This window comes from Petaurus breviceps, unplaced genomic scaffold, assembly GCF_028583685.1.
Source record: "Petaurus breviceps papuanus isolate PSGF00001 unplaced genomic scaffold, PetGlider_PUasm1.0 185, whole genome shotgun sequence".
NCBI classification, from domain to species: Eukaryota; Metazoa; Chordata; class Mammalia; order Diprotodontia; family Petauridae; genus Petaurus; species Petaurus breviceps.
Genome location: NW_027185797.1, coordinates 7,815,836 through 7,832,210, shown reverse-complemented (window position 1 = coordinate 7,832,210; position 16,375 = coordinate 7,815,836). Strand labels below are relative to the sequence as shown.

Sequence of the window (16,375 nt, the reverse complement as noted above, 5' to 3'; positions counted from 1 at the left end):
AGGTCATTGAAAGCTTGCAGGGACCAGTAAGAAGGAACAGCCTCCCAGTATATGGCCTCCCCAAACTTCTCTCTTCTTGTTCTTATCCAGTAAAATGAGGTGGGGTCTGTAACCTGCCACCTTCTCATTTGACCCCAGAGTTTTCTCACCTTTGACTTTTCACATTTGACTAAAGAGATTCTCTTGTTCTGGGAATAAATCTGGGACTTTGTGTGGGTAGGAGTGTCGACTTCTGCTAATCTGTGAGAAAGCCGCAGCCATCCTAACAGGTCACACTTTCCTGTCTGCCAGGGACAGAAGGGTGACCCTGGAGTCACGGGTCCGCCTGGCCGCCCTGGACCTCCTGGAAAACTTGGCCCCCCAGGAGCACCAGCTTCAGGTAAGAAGTGGCTGCTGCCCATGGCCCCTTCTGCTCCACCTGGTCCACCCACTTTACTCCATGGACTCAGCTTTGGGGTCACATCACCATTGCCATCAGCGGGTAAGGATGGGAAGTGGGTTTCTGGACTGAACAACACCACTTGGGGTCAGGCTCTTTCTTATCCGCAGCTCTGTTCCCCTGGGCTCCCACAGCACAGATGTTGGTGAAGCCATGGCTGCTGGCTGTCCACCCCCTCCTAAAGGGCTGTGATGGGAGAGGACCTGGCTGTTCTGGGGACCCACCTGGCCACCTCTGCTCTCCATGCTTCTGTGGGCCGAGAATGCACCCCCAGCTCATCCCCACTCCTTAGCACCCCTGCTTCCATTAAGTTCCATTCAGGCGCCTTCCCCTACAGAAAGGCTTCCCAGAGCCGCCCTTTGTTAGCCCTTTCTTCCTTCTGAAGTGCATAATGGATCCCTCCAGTGAAATAGCAGGTCCCGGAGGACAGAAATGGCTTTGTTTTGGTCTTTGTGCCCACAATGCCTTGCCCGTGGTACACTTACTACGTTTTGGTTTGAACTGAGTTTTTCATCCTTGGCAACAAATGTCTGCCCATGAGCTTGCAACAGTGCCATGGAGGACCTCTTGCTCATTTTCCAGCAAAGAGAGGTGAACACGTGTCTCACGTGATGTTCCTTGTTGTGTCTGGATTTCACCCCTCCTGGTCTCCCCAAAGACACACATCCTGTACGTGGCTGCCTCTCATTCTGTGCCCTGGTTTTCGTTTATGATGAGAATGTCAGAGCTGGTGAGGTTCAGTTCTCCTGGATTGTGAAGACTGCTGAACTAAGATTTCACATCTTGGCTGTGAATGCACACAGTTCCCATGCAGAGACTGCCTGATGACAGAGTGATCATCAGTGCCCCTCTCCTGCACAGTGCAGGTGTGGATGGGGCCCCACAGGACTCAGGGATGCTTGCTGTTTCATTTTATCTCATGGGCTGCCACCCCAGTGCCTCCATCACCTGGAGGGAGTGGGCTAGGCTGGTCCTCGGATGCCTCAGGCCCTGCCCGTCGCTGGTGCTGCCCTTTCCCAGCCCTGTCTTCTGCTGGCCCTGCCTTTGATGTCCCAGAGTCACAGGGATTTGGGGATATTACGTCTTACCTAATATCAGGGGCAGTGGCCTGGTTATGTGAAAGACACATTCCCTCCCCATCAGAGTATAGAAAGCCATCTCTCCAAACTCCTTTGTAGACGGGATCTAGACAGAAACCCATTTTCTAGCACTTAGCATAGTTCCTGCTGCATAGTGGGAACTTTATAAGTGTTGAATGCTTGATTGATCCTGAGGGACAGGAACAGGAATGGGGACTGGATTTGTGATTTCACTGGTATAGGGAACTTCTGCATGAGGAAACTCTCTCCACCAACGTAGGTTGGCACCTTCTCTGGCCCTCAGTCTTGAGACGGCTGCCTAGAACACTGAGGTGCTGTGAGGTCTCGGGGCAGTCCAGCCAGCATGTCAGAGGTGGAATTGAAACCAAAGTTTTCCTGCTTCAAGGCCAGCCAATACTACCCAGTGCACCACACTACCTTTCACTTTTTCTAAACATTTAAAAATTAAAAGCAGTGTTTAAAAATCACTCCCCCTGAGGTTCATCCTGAACTCAGGCAGCCTCCAAGGTTCTTTCCATTTTAACTATTGGCAGCTGGATGACAAAATGAGTAGAACTCTGAGCCTAGAATCGGGAAGACCTGAGTTCAAATCCAGCCTCAGGCATTTACTAGCTGTGTGACCCTGGGGAAGTCACTTAGCTGTTCTTTGCCTCACTTTCCCCATTTGTAGAATGGAGCTAATAATGCCTTCCTCCTTAGGGTTATTGTAAGGATTAAATGAGATAGCATGCATATCAATGCCAGCTATCATTAACTGTTCTCTTAAAAATGTACTCCTTTTCCAGAAACTGGCTTTTTGGGCCTGTGCCATAAAACATGGTGATCTGGTATTTTGTTTCCCAGGACAATCTGTAATTGGACCCAAAGGGGAAAGAGGACCTCCTGGGCCTCCAGGAAGATGTCTTTGTAGATCTTCCATAAGCGTGAATAACCCATCCTATGAAGACTATGAGCATGGACCAAACTACCCCCGAGTACCTGTGGTAAGGCTGCTTTGTGTGATGCTAGTGGCTGATAGTGAATCTGTGCGGAGCTCTCTCCTGCCAGCTCCTTGGCACCCCTCCACGGACTTCCCCAGGGGATGGCCTTCTAAATGGTCCTTTGGGGACTTATAGAGTGAAAACTCAGATCTTAGTGTCCAGGGCAAAGAAACCGCTTGGGATCCAACCATCGAAGGCCATGGGGTGGGGTTGTTTTCTTACCACCCATCTCTGGGCCAGAGTCCTTATTGATCTCTTCTTTGGACAGATTTTTGTGGTGAATGATGGGGAGGAGCTGGAACGGCTGAGCACCCGAAACGCGATTGCTTTTCGCAAAGACCAGAGAGCTCTCTATTTCAAGGACAGTGTTGGCTGGCTCCCCATCCAGGTAATCCAGGGGGACCGTTTCAGAATCCACTCTTGGAGCCTTAAAGAAATCGGGAGATCCCAGGGTTTGGCCACATGTCATTGGGTTCTTCTCCAGCCCCGACTCCTGCTTCCGGAAGGGTAGGAAGCAGGCCCCTAGCTCCCACCGGCCAGCATACCTCCTCATTTCTCTATCGATGCTTCTTCACTCTATCTTTGGACAGAAGCCTATAGGTGAGCTCAAGGTGGAGGATTCCCAGGGGCCATGTTTGCCAGCTCCTGGCTAATCTCTCTAACACTGGAGTAGCTTCCTGTGTTGAGTGACAGCGGTCACACTTGTCCAACACCCAGAAATAATTGCAGCCTTTATGTAATGCTTCAAGGTTTGTGATCTCCTTTGAGGCTCAATACAAGCCTGTGAGGTACCTACTATTTAGGCAGTATTATACTCATTGAACTTTCTTTAATTCAACATTATTTTCAGTTCCAAATTCTCTCCCTCTCTTGGTCCCTCCCCATATCATACCCATTTGAGAGATGAGAAGCCTATAGCCCAGCAAGGTTAAATGATTGGCCCACATTCACGTAGCCAGGACAGGAAGATGATGTCTGAATGTGAATAAAGCCTTATATGAGGACTGTGAGCAGAGACTGAACTCCCCCAAGAATCATACCCTGGGCTTCCCGATTCTCCATCCAGTTCACCAGATCCCCTCTAAGCCAGGGATCCTTGGCCTCTTCAGTTCCAAGGGCTCCTTTGGCAGTCCAGTGAAACCTATGGATCTCTTTTCTGAATCATGTTTTTAAATGCATAAAACAAAATGCATAGTTTACAAAGGAAATCAATTAAATTGAAAAAGTCACTAAAATATTAAAACAAAACCAAGTTTACAGAAACCAGGTTAAGCCTCTGCCCCAGAGTCAGTGAAGAGTCTATGGAGAAGGAGCAGATGACCCTCACCCCCGTTAGTGTTTCTCTGGCCTCCCTCCAGTGGCTTTGTTTCCAAGCTCAAATGTTCTATTTCTTGTTCCTCCGGGCATCTGTTGTCCCCTCCCGGTAATTATTGTGTGTTTGTTTGGATAGCTTACCCCTTTCTATCCTGTGGATTACCCTGTAGACGATGGCAGCTCTTGTGGAGATGGGATCCTACAGCCTGGGGAGGAGTGTGATGATGGCAACAACATGGTGGCTGACGACTGCATAAGTGAGTGAGGGGCAGGTGACCCAGAATTCCTTTTGGCTCAGTCTAGTCATAATGAGGAACTGTTCCAAGTCAGAAAGGGGAGGGGAGAAGAGAAGGGGAGAGGTGTAGGGGAAGTCAGTGCCTTGGGCGTCAGCCTCCTTTCCTTTAGAATCAATGCTTTCAGGAGTGAAATGAAGGGTCTCATCTAATCACTGGGGAAGGGACTTTTCTTCAAGGGGGTGGGAAGAATGTGTTTGTCAGAGCCCCCTCCAAATAGGGAGATTTGAGTTCTATCAGCTTTCTGCATCAGTAGAAATACTGATGAGCAAGGAAAGGACTAGGGGCAGGGGAGGCACTGGTAATAAGGGTCTGGATGGTCCACAAGCGAGATCTTCCCTTCCCATACATGAGTGGACCATACCTTGTAACAACTTATACTTGTTTAAACTACAGAATCCCACTGCAAATGACTAGGGTCTCTTGGAACACTCCTTGGTTCTAGCCCTTGACTTGCTCCCCGTCTCTCAATTTCCTATGTGGAGATTGATGGTCAACATAACCCACTGATGGGTCTCAGTACACAAGGCACTGTAGATACAGAATTGCTTCCTGCTGACTGGGAAAGGCCTTTTAACCACAGTATCCTCACAAAGCAAACACTTAGGTGATCCCAGGCCAGCCTCTACAATGAGCCCTAATCTTAGTGTCCCCACCTTCCTGTGTCCATCTAGGATGTCATCGAGCATATTGTGGAGATGGTTATCGGCATGAAGGTGTGGAAGACTGCGATGGAAGGGACTTTGGCTATCTGACCTGCGAGACCTATCTCCCCGGGTAGGGACAACATGATGCATTGTTGAGTGAATGCAAAAAGGGTTTGAGAAAGCTTGCTTTTGTCTATCCTCTGAGAGCTACAACGGCCTGAAAGCAAAAGCTGTTTCCTCCTGGGAGCTGGCGGCACCAAAAGGGATAGATAGAGGGCACGGGAAGCCAGGGTACAGTTTGCATCACCCTGGTCCAGCGGGAGGACAAAGCTGTCTGTTCCTAAGCAACCTCTGAGCACCTTTTTAACTTCGTGAAAAAAGCATCTTCTCAGCCCCTCCTTCTCCCAGCTGGGCTCGAATGCATTGTGCTTCCTTGACCATGGGTTTGAGAAAGGAAGTTAGAGGTGAATAGAAAGGAGAGTGAAGTGAACAGAGCAGGTTCACCAGATCCCGTTATTGAGCACGTGCACGCGCTTTACCTACGATACTGTGGTAAGTGCTGGAGAGGAGGGCACTGTCCTTGCATACCCTTGGTAGGTTCACGTTTCTAAAAATTAGACAATTTCCCCTGGTCCTTCTGCCTGGTAGCCCCAAACGAGGTGGCTGGAATAGTCAGCTTTACATAGAGATAGGCTGTGTTAATGAGAATTGACGGGACCCAGTTACTTACAGGATGTTACCTTGTCTCAAGCAGACAGAGGAACAGATTTTTTTTTTTAAATCACACAGGCCCATGTTTTGAGCTTTTTAGTTATCCCATTCTTAGTGGTCATCCAGCCATGAATGGCTTTTTAAAGGCATTTTCATGCATAAACTCCTGCCCTTGGGGCCACCCATTCAGCACCCCCTGTTCAGTCTGACACCCTGATTAAGCCATGCCTGACGTCCGGCTTCACCTCAGCCAAAAGCCACATGGGCCAGCATTTCTGTCAGAGAGAGCTCCTGGTTTGGCTGCTTCTCCTCCCGCTTTGGGTCTGGCTGTGCCCTGGGCAGGGTCCTCTAGAGAAAAGAGAGTGGGCCCCAATTGGGAGAGCTGAATTCTGGTCCTGCTGCCACCATAGCTTTAATGTCAGGCAAATGCATTACTCTCTTGTAGCTTCAGCTTGCCCACTTGAAGAGGGAAATGTAATTAAAATGAAAAAATGAACGTGAAACACATTCTTCACTAATGTGAAGAATTAGTCAGTCACTGAGCAACTGTTCAGCGCTTACCCTGTGCCTGTGAGAGTAGACTGGCCTTGAAAGCACAGAGGGTGCAGTCGTCAGGAGGGAGGACGTTTGGATCACAGCATTGGGGGGAAGATGGGGCCTCTAATTTGGAGATGTTGAGTTTGAGGTACGAGAACACCTGGGGGAAATGCGGGACCAGAGCTTAAGAGAGATTGTGGGGGGAAAGGCTGTATGTTTGGAAGTCCTCAGCATAAGGACAAGTGAATCCATGGGAACCCAAGGGAGAGTAGATAGAGAAGATGACTCGAGACATAGTTTTGGGGGATATCTTTCTTTGGGGGGCAAGGTGTAGCAAAGGAAACTGAGAAGGGATAGTCACCTTAGTCTTTGGGAGAAGCAAGAAGGCTCAGCTCCCTAAAAGCAAAGGCAGAAGAGAGTGCCTGGAAGGAGTGGGTGGCTGACAATGTCCAGACTGAAGAGAGGTCAGTGAGGCTGAGAACCGAAAAATGGACAATAGGTAACGTTTGGGGAGTGGTTCCTGTAGAATGATGGGGTCAGGAACCAGATTGCAGGAGGTAGAAATGAGGTGGCTGGTGAGGAAATGGAAGCAGTGAGGGAAAAATAATGTTTCTCTAGGAGTTTGGGAGTGAGAGGGCTCAGGGGGTTGGTGAGATCAAGTGGAAGGTTTTTGTTGTTTTTAAGGATGAGGAGTCTTCAGCATGCGGTCAGGCAGCAGGGAAGGCCTCACTAGATAGGGAGAGATGGGATAATCAGTGAGGCAAACTCCCATAAGATGAGAGAGGATCAAGGGTTCAAGTCAGAGGTATTTACTTGCTAACTTTGTTATTGAACTTGTATCTTTAAAAAAGGAGAAGAGATGCTTTTGAGGCTGGAGCACCAGAGGGAAGGCCAAAGTGAAGGGAGTCAGGGGCAGAGGGGAGCAGGGAGGCAAGGACAGTCATATTGCAGGGCCTCAGTTACTAGACAGGAGCCAGGGTCCTGGGTTGCAACGCAGAATGTGGGGGGTGCGATTGCGGGTCTCAGAGGAGAGAAGGAAGGGCGTTTGTGGATGTGCAGTAGAACATTGACCAAAGAAGGAGAAAAGGACTGGGAGAACAAGTGAGCAGTGAAGCGAGGTAAGAATCCACAGTGGACCGGATTACTCGCCTGTGTGATTTCCTCCAACGTTGTTCAGCAGCTGGGGGGTGAGGGGCGGGAGTCAGGAGGGAGAGCTGGCAGGCATGAACAGTGGAAGGATGCAATAAGAAGGGAAGGGATTCAGAGGAGGAGGCCAGTGTCCTGCTGGACTGCTTCCTACGAAAGGGAATGAGATCAGTAATTCCATTAGACTGTAAACTCCTTGAGGGCAGGGACCAGCCTTTGCCTCTTTGTATCCCTGGCACTTAGCACAGTGACTGGCACATAATAGGTGCTTTATAAATGTTTTTGATTGGTTGATCAGTTATAACAACTCCTCTCTCCAGTGGGAGCTTCTCCAGAGGCTCCGGCTCATGGGCACCGGATCCAGAAGTTGGGATTCAAATCCCACGTCTTCAGCTCCTCCTGTTTGGGCTGGTTCTTCATCTGCAAAATGTGAGAGCGTTTCACTAGACCAGGGGTCTTTAATGTGGGGCACACAGATTGCTGAGCAGGACGTGGACAGATTTCTGGGAAACTTGTTTTTCATGTTTAGATGACGGCTGCATTTCAATGTGATTGGCTTCCTCTGCAGTCCCCTGTGCTTTACGTTATGCATTTGGAGTCAGGATTTGAGAAGGGGACTGTCGGGTTCACAGGCACTGCCAGAAGGGTCCCTGACACAACAAGGGTTAAGAGTGCTTGGCCGAGGCGAGGCATCCAGGGGGTCCAGTGCACAGTTGCAGCTACTCACTGTGTAGCCCTGGACAGTCAATCTCTGTTTCCTCTTCTGTAAAACGGAGACAGTAGCAGCGCCTGTGTCCCGTGGTTGTCCTGAGGAGGAAGTGAGAGGGTCTGTGGAGAGCTCTCAATGCTAGCTGTTATCATTCAGGTTCCCAAGGTTCCCTGGTATCGGCGGCATTCTGTCTGACCCAAGCTTCTCTTTCTTGCCTCAGGTCCTATGGGGAATTGAGATGCACGTCACACTGCTACATCGATTCCACACCCTGTCGCTATTTCACATGAAGGGATGCAGGGTGGGCAGTATCCCCTGTGGAATGGACAGTAGCTGCCCTGACACTAATTCAGCCCGGCATAGTCATGCCACATCTCTGCATGAAGAAAACAAAACCCAACCGTCTTGCTGCTGACAGCTCTTGGAGATGTATGCTTAATTAGCTCTGAGTGGAAGAAAATGGACCACTGTATCCTTGTCTTAATCCAGAATGTAGATGGCATCTCTTAGACTCACTGATGGGAGCTGGTCGGCTGCCCAACTGTAAAGGCAAATTAATTGGAGAACAGCGACAGATCTCCGCATCCCAGAACACTGCGTGATGAGACAATGATTACCTCAGTTTAGCCCTACCTATACACAGACTTTTGGGGGTGTGGTTTGAATTGAGTTTTGATCTGCAGCTTTCAACTGTCTCTGGGCATAGCCCAGGGGAGCGGAGGTGACGACAACACTCTTCTGTCCTCCTCTGACCTTACGCAGGGTCAGGACCACACAACAGTACAGACTTCAGCATCCGGGAGTTGAAGTGCAGGGATGCCGACAGCTGACAGAGGGATTCTCCTGTGCCACTGTGAAGGGACCCTTGGCCACTGGTCAGCCCCAGCAGACTCTTGAAATGTAGTGAAACTGCAGGGGATGTGTAACTGTCCCTCCCTGGGGAGATGCTGGTTCAGCCCCACACTGAGCAGTCACTGTCTCCCTTAGACCTCAGAGAGAGCCAGCTTCAAAAAAGAGATGGAAGGCCAGTTCCCATCCGGATCCCTGTGAGAACAAAGGCTTACTGAGAGTTTTCTGGACTAGCTGGAAAAACTGTCCTGGAGGTTGGTGTCTGTTTTCTTGGCATTCCCTTTAAGGGGGAGCCCGTTTTGTGTCCCAGGCTTTCTTTTCTCTCTGCTGGTTCCATTTATCTGGGCTGAGCTTCATCATCCAGTCCTAGTGACCACACCTCCACACCATTCTCTCCTAAAGAATGTGGTTTTCCCCCTGGGTGCAGTCAGTTGTCTTCTCTCAGTCCTTCGGAAAGCCTGGTCCCTGGTTTTAACTGTAGGTTTTAATTTGCCACTGAATATGATGTCTCTGCATCTCATCTTTCCTGAGTGACACCTCCAGGTGTATGAAGCATGTGTGGACCTTATTGTTGTATTTGCAGATGTGGGGGCTCCTGATTTCTTTACATGTGAGTCCAGCAGGCCTGTGAATTGTCTTGCAGTCAGTCTGGCTAGAGAAGTCTTTGTTCTGTCCCATAAAGGAGGGTCAAATGCGATCTGCTATCTGTCCCTGCGGCATCAACAATAGTAACATCTCTGTTTACTAGAACTACCAAATGGCTTACTCTGTGCAGGAGGATGAATGTCCTGTATGTTTCATGCAGACCCATCACAAATAGGGCAAGGAACGTGCCCTACAGTGCACACGTCTGTAGACTGCACGCTGATGCAGGTGGTATCCTGGTTTGTGACTCAGACTCCAAAAGAAGATGTCAGATACATGCATTGCTGGGGCTGGATTCAGCATGGCTGCATGCAGTTCTGTCGATGTCTCCCTGAAGACCAGACGCAGGCAAGAAGGTCCCCAACTCATGTCAGTGAATGAAACACTTTCCCCTTCCATCAAGTGGAGGAGCTATTGCTACACACTCCATATATGGTCACTCACGTGTGCAGATGGAACAAGGCGCTTCATCTCAGTGATTTGCTTTTGCTTAGTGGTGTGTAACCAGTGTTGCTAAACACTGCTGGAAGGGTGGGGCGTAACGGTCTGGATTTAAATCTGTTTTATTGACCTTCTATGTTGGTACAAGTCAGCTCCTATTATCTTAAAGGGGTGATTTGAAATTCTTTTTTTAAGGAGAGAAAAAAAAAAGAATTTCAGTTCTTTTCCATTTAGACAGCATATAGCACTTTGGCAGGATTCCAAGGTGGCCGGAGCAAAGATTGTCTGGAGTGGGGTGGAGCGAGTTAGGAGTCTCACCTCACCTATCCACCAGTCTGGGACTCATCTTCTTCATCACTAAAGCAATGGGGTGAACATGTTGACTCCAAAGGCCTTCCACCTGTAACATCCTTTGACTCTATCTGTCCAATCCTCAGCAGCGGGGGCACTATGCGTTTTTTCCATAGTGATGAAGACCGTCTTCTTAAATGATTGCAGACAGGACCTGCATGCTCAGAAACTGTGGACAGGTCTGTGGAGATTTTTTTTTTAAATCATGATTTTATGACACATCCGTGTTTTTGCTCCCCTCTTGGACAGAGAATGAATCAGAGGAAAGCCTCCAGCAGGTTCTGTTGGGTAGATCCTTTAGATATGGATGGATGAAAGTGTTCACACTGCATGCATGGCAGGACTTCCTCATGGACAACCATTCACTTTGTCTGCCCCATAAAATGGCTTCTGCTGCTAACCGTGGGGGGTCCTTAAGCATGTGCTCATTACTGGATGCTTATCTCTGTACTGGAATGTCCCTGGAGGCCCGTTTTATTTCCCCTCTGCTGGCTTTTCTTCCACACCTCTGGAGCAAAGGAGTCTGGCCTCCTCCCAGAGGACGTGTTTCTTGAGAGCTGACTTGTACAGTGTATTACATCCTGCCCATTACATGTGCTTTCCCCTATGAGTCATGTAATCTTGTAATACACGTTTAATATATCAATCATGTACATTTTGGAACTGACCATATTGCACAACCTACACACAATAAAATCCATTTCTTTGAAATACGGTCTCCTCCTTCCTAATCTCTATTCTCCATGTCAGATACAACTTTTTGTTCTCTTGGGCTACCTGTGTGTGTTATAAAATTACATGATGATGTAATTGATGTTTTTGTAAAAATGCTTTAAGGTTTCCCTAGTAATGGATACAACATAGATGGAGTCCAGAGATCTAGGTTCATGTCCTGCCTTTGCCTATTAGCAGCTGCATGTCCATGGGCAAGGCAATTAACCCCTTAATCTCAGTGTCCTCATTTGCAAAGTGGTGAGAGTAATAGCAATAGTACCTAGCCCCAGCACCGCTAGGACACTCAAATGAGTGAGTGAACAAAAATGCACTTTGTCAACTTTAAGTTGCCATAGAAATGTCCAAGTTCATTATCATTTCCTCATAACCAACTGTTAGAACAAACAGGTCCAGAGAGAGGAAGCACTTGGAGACAGATTGAATCCCTGTCTCCTAACTCCAAATCCAGCCATCTCCATGCTGTTGTTCAGAACCCAATGTGAAACAGAACCACAAGGTGGGGAAGTAGGGATAGAGATAAATCAAATTCGTCAGTGTGATTCTTCTGGCCCTTGCAGCCCCCTGCCATGTAAGTCCTTAGTGCCGTCATCTCAGAAATGGGCCTGTTGGGGTTTTTGTTTGTCTAAGTGTATCAAGGCTTGTCAGATTACCTAATCTCTCATAATTTGGGGGTTCTTGTGTTTCCCTCTTTATAAATTTGACAGATATGAATGTTTTCATATACAAAGAACAGCAAAAGTTTGTATGTGAAACTATCAATTTCTATCACATTTGTTTGTTTTTTTTAAGCACACATCATATTTAATATGGTGGTATCAACAGTGTCCTGTTTCTTCTCCCTTTCCCCTTCTGAACATTCTGATTTCTTCTGTGTTTTTCAAATGTTTCAATGATGTTTTTCTTTAATTTTATTATTATTATCCCTAACCACTCTGTCCAGTTCTGTTTCATAACTAAAAATATAGTTAAGTAAAACAAACTTATACATTGGCTATATCTGAAAATGTTTCATTCTGTACCCACAGATTACCACCTCCCTGCCAAGAGGTAGGAAGAATCCTTCACCATCAGTCACATAAAGTTGTTATTAGTTCTTAAGTCTTTCAGAGTTGTTTTCCTTTACAATACTGTGGTCACTGTAGAAATCATTCTTCTGGTTCTGTTCATTTTACTTTGTGCATCAGTTTATGCAAGTTTTCCTATGTTTCTCTAAATCTGTCCTTTTTTGTCATTTCTTAAGGCACAATTATATTACATTCAAATACCATAATTTGTTCAGACTTTGTTTCCAGTTCTTTGCTACTCTAAAAAAGTATTGTTGTGAATATTTTTGTGTGTATATCGATCCTTTCCATTTGTTTTTAGCCTCTCTAGGATATATGCCTAGAAATGGAATCCCTAGGCCAGAGGGTATGCAGTTTAATGAATCTGGATATATAGTTCCATATTGCTTTCCAATCTAGTTGGACTAATTTATACCTTCCCCAAAAGGCACTGTGTCAGTCTTCTCACAACTGTGTCATTTACCTTTTTTTTTTTTTTTTAGCCAGCTTTACCAATCTGATGAAGGTAAAATAGAAACTGTCATTTTAATTTGCATTGCTTTTATTATTTATAATTTGGACCATTTTTTCCCATGTGTTGTTGATAGCTTACATTTCTTCTTTTATGATATGCCTATCTGCATTCTCTGATAATTAATTAAATCTATTGAGGAATGGCTCTTGTTCTTAGGTATTTGTATCAGTTCTGTCTTAGCTATTAGCTTTTTTTTATCAGAGAATATACTGCAAAGACTTCCCAAGTTAACCATTTCCTTTCAAGTTCTAATTGTATTCATTTTATTTGTACAAAAACATTTTGATTTTACAAAATAAAAATTGTTGTTTTATCTTTTATGAATATCCCTATTCCCTGCTTGGTCAAGAACTCTCTATAGGTATTATAGGAACCTCCTTCCTTCTCCTCTAATTTGTTTTTCTATTTTTTAACCAGTACCAGATTGTTTTGATGATTGCTGCTTTACAGTATAGTTTGAGATCTAATACTCCTAAGCCCACATTATTCCCATTTTTTCATTATTTATCTTGAGCTTCTTGATATTTTGTTCCTACATATTAATTTTGCTGTTATTATGTACAATTCTATAAAATAATTATTTGGTAGTTTGCAATGGCATTGAATCTCTAAATTAATTTGGGTAGTATTGTCATTTTAATTACATTGGTCTGACTCAACAATGAACAATTGGTGTCTCTACAGTTATTTAAGTCTTCTTGCATTTCTGGAAAGTGTCTTGTAATTACATTAATATAATTCCTCTGTGTGTTTTGGTAAGTGGAATTTGAGATATTTTATACATTCTATAGTAATTTTGAATGGAATTTCCTTTTCTATGTCTTTGGGTTTTATTTTAGAAAGGCTGATGGATTTTTGTGGGCTTATGTCATATCCATGTTTTGCTGGTTATTCAACCAGTTTTAGCTGAATCTCTAGGGTTTTCTAAATAGAATATCATCTGAAAAAGTGATAATTTTGTTTTTATCTTTGTCTATGCCTAATCCCTCAGTTTTTCTTGTCTTACTGCTAAAGCAGGACTTTCTATAACTATAGCAGAGATTATAGTGGTGACAGTGGACATCCTTATTTGCCTCGTGGTATTATTGAAATGGCATCTAGCATTTCTCCATCATAGATGCTAGCTTTTGGTTTTATATATATACTGCTTACCAAAATTAAGGAAATGTCCCCTTATCATTCATAAAATTAAAGGGTTTTTTTTGTTATTTAAACCATAAAAGTTTTAGGGGTTGTTTAAATTGTTTCTTGTTAGGTTAATGTGGGCATAAAAATATTAATACATTTCACTTATCATTTTTGTTGGTTTAAAATTGAGCAGAATAGTTCATAATTTTCTTTATTTTTCATGCTTTTTTTGTTTTTGCCCATCTAGGTTTCTTCTATTTTTAAATAAAATTTAAAAGCTGGTTAGGTTTTTTTTTTTTCCTTCAAAATACCAGTTCCTGGCCTCATTTATCAACTCAACATGTTTTTCTCTTCAATTCTCCATTTTTAATTTTCAGAATTTTTATTTCTCTATTTAGTTGAGGTTTTCTGATTTGTTTTCCTAGTTGGTTTTTTTTTTAATTGCATGCCCATATCATTGATCTGTTTTTCTTTTGTTGATAAGTATTCCAAGATACAAACTTCTTCCCAAGGACTATATTGGGGCTGCATCCCAAAGGTCTACATATGTTGTTCCATTGTTTTATTTTATGAAATTAGCTATTGTTTTTATGATTTGTTCTTTGATCCTCTTATTCTTTAGCATTAGTCTCCATTTAAGTTTGACTCCTTTCTTCAAATGCTCTTTCTTGATTCATTTTTAGTGTGTTATAGGAGATTAAGAAATGTCTAGTACTTCGTATTTCCAATTTAAAAGTATGCAAATAGTGACTTAAAAAAGGGCTCCATATACACTAAAATATTTATATCAATACTTTCTGTGTTAACAAAGAACTGGAAACAAAGTAAATGCCCTTGAATTGGGGAATGGCTATATAAATTATAGTTCATGAATGCGATAAAAATATTACTGTACCATAAGACACTTATGGGAACTGATGCAAAACGAAGTAAGCAGAGCTGGGAAAACAATATACACAATGACAATAAATGGTAGTTCTGTATGGTGAAATTACAAAGACCATGCCTGGCCACTTCCTTAGGTCAGTTCCCTGGTTGTTTTGGTTGTGATAATGTAAAGACATAAGACACTCATAGGCTATTAATGGAGGAAAATTCAACAAGGGCATATAATTTAAGGATCAAGTTGCTTGATTTTGAGTAAAACTCTCCTCTTGAGTACAACTGCCCACAGTGCCCTCCAACTCCTGGAGCTCCTCCTAGCTGCTTTGTATTCAAGTGACCAGGTGCTAATCCTTTAAGGAAAAACTCTCCTAATTTGCATAAGAATGACAGGTTAGGTATTAAAAAAAATACAAAAAGACACATCCCCCCCTGGCTCTGTTGTAGAAAGGGGGGGGGGGGGAGTCACAGGTATGGGACATTACATATAGCATCATTTTTTAAAAACATGTTGCTTTTGCTGAATTTTTTTCTTCCTTTTAGAAGGAATTCTTTTTATAAGGGATGGCTCTCTGAGTGGAGGGAGGGAAGGGTTGTAGGAAGAAATGTGGGCGATGTAAAAACAAAAGATAAAAATAAAAATTTACTTAAAATACTTCTGCTTCTCTGAATTTTGTAGTTTTTTTAAATGCCATAGCATGTTTGATTTTTGTAAATGTGCCATATAGAGCTGAGTGATATGTATAATTCTTTCTATTCCCATTCAGTAATTACCAAGGATCAATAACATCAAATTGTTAAAAAAAAAATTCTATTCAGGTTTAACTTTCTTATATATCTTTTTGTTAGAAGTGTCCAAATCTGAAAGGGTCATATTGAGGTCTGCAACTATTGTAATTTTGTAGTCATTTGGTTAACTTTTCCTTTGAATACTTAGGGAGTGGGGAAACTGTGGCCTTCTAGGTTGTTAGGTGAAGCCTTTCGACAGAATCCAAGTTTTCCAGAACAAATCCTTTTATTTAGGGGATTTATTCTGTGAAGTTTGGATTCAGCTAAAGAGCCACACTTGAAGATCTACAGGTACACATGTGGCCTTGAGACTGCAGGTTCCCCACCTTGGACTTCAATGACATATTCAGTGCATATAAATTATTGATATTATTACTTGCCTTACCTTTAAAAATAGTGAAGCTTCCCTGTTATTATATCTATTAACCACTTCTATTTTTACTCTTGTCTGAGATCATAATTGCCATTCCTTGCTTTTTAAAATTCACCTGTAAAGCATAATAAATTCAGCTCCAACACCGAGGTTCTTTAAGTGTTTCTTGTAAACATGATTTTTGATCCATCCTGCTACCCATTCCTTTTTGACAGATGAGTTTATTCCATCCACATTTTTTGCAGCTCTTGTTTTCCCCTCCATCTAAACTTCTCCTTCTCTTTGCCTCCCAACCCCATCTTTACAAAGAGAGATGGTGGTGAAAGAGAAGGAACTTGATCAATCCTTGAGCAAGCTATACTGAAATGGTCTGATGCCTCTCCTGGCCCAGACCCTAGGGGCTGCCCGGTTCTTCTGTTCTCTCCTTTTAACAACCTACTTCCTGATGTTTGCTGAACTGATCATTTGCTCTCCAATTACCCTCTCTTAACCCACCCCTTCCTTTTCTTGTCCCAGCCTCTTTTCTCTCTTGAATGTAATGTATTTCTACACTAAACAGTGTTTTTGATGAACCCTCAGTGGCCCAAATCAGGTAAGCATGAGGTTTATGAGACGGTGTTCTCACCCTCTATGCCTATCTTCTCATATACCTCAATTATGCAAAAGTCACTTCCTTCCCCTTCTGTTTCTTCCTTAGTGTATTCCTCCTCACCTACCCCCCCCCATCA

General features: G+C 44.2%; 1 protein-coding gene across 1 annotated transcript in view; it reads left to right on the top strand.

Annotated features, from left to right (window-relative positions):
* COLQ (collagen like tail subunit of asymmetric acetylcholinesterase) overlaps positions 1–16,148 on the top strand; it is a 50,424-nt gene extending 34,276 nt beyond the window's left edge. The window contains exons 12-17 of the mRNA XM_069088415.1: positions 292–379; positions 2,383–2,522; positions 2,788–2,907; positions 3,970–4,090; positions 4,801–4,903; positions 8,097–16,148. Coding sequence (XP_068944516.1) covers positions 292–379; positions 2,383–2,522; positions 2,788–2,907; positions 3,970–4,090; positions 4,801–4,903; positions 8,097–8,166 — 642 coding nt within the window. The 3' untranslated portion in view covers positions 8,167–16,148. The remainder of the gene's footprint in view (positions 1–291; positions 380–2,382; positions 2,523–2,787; positions 2,908–3,969; positions 4,091–4,800; positions 4,904–8,096) is intronic.
* Positions 16,149–16,375: the final 227 nt, after the last annotated feature.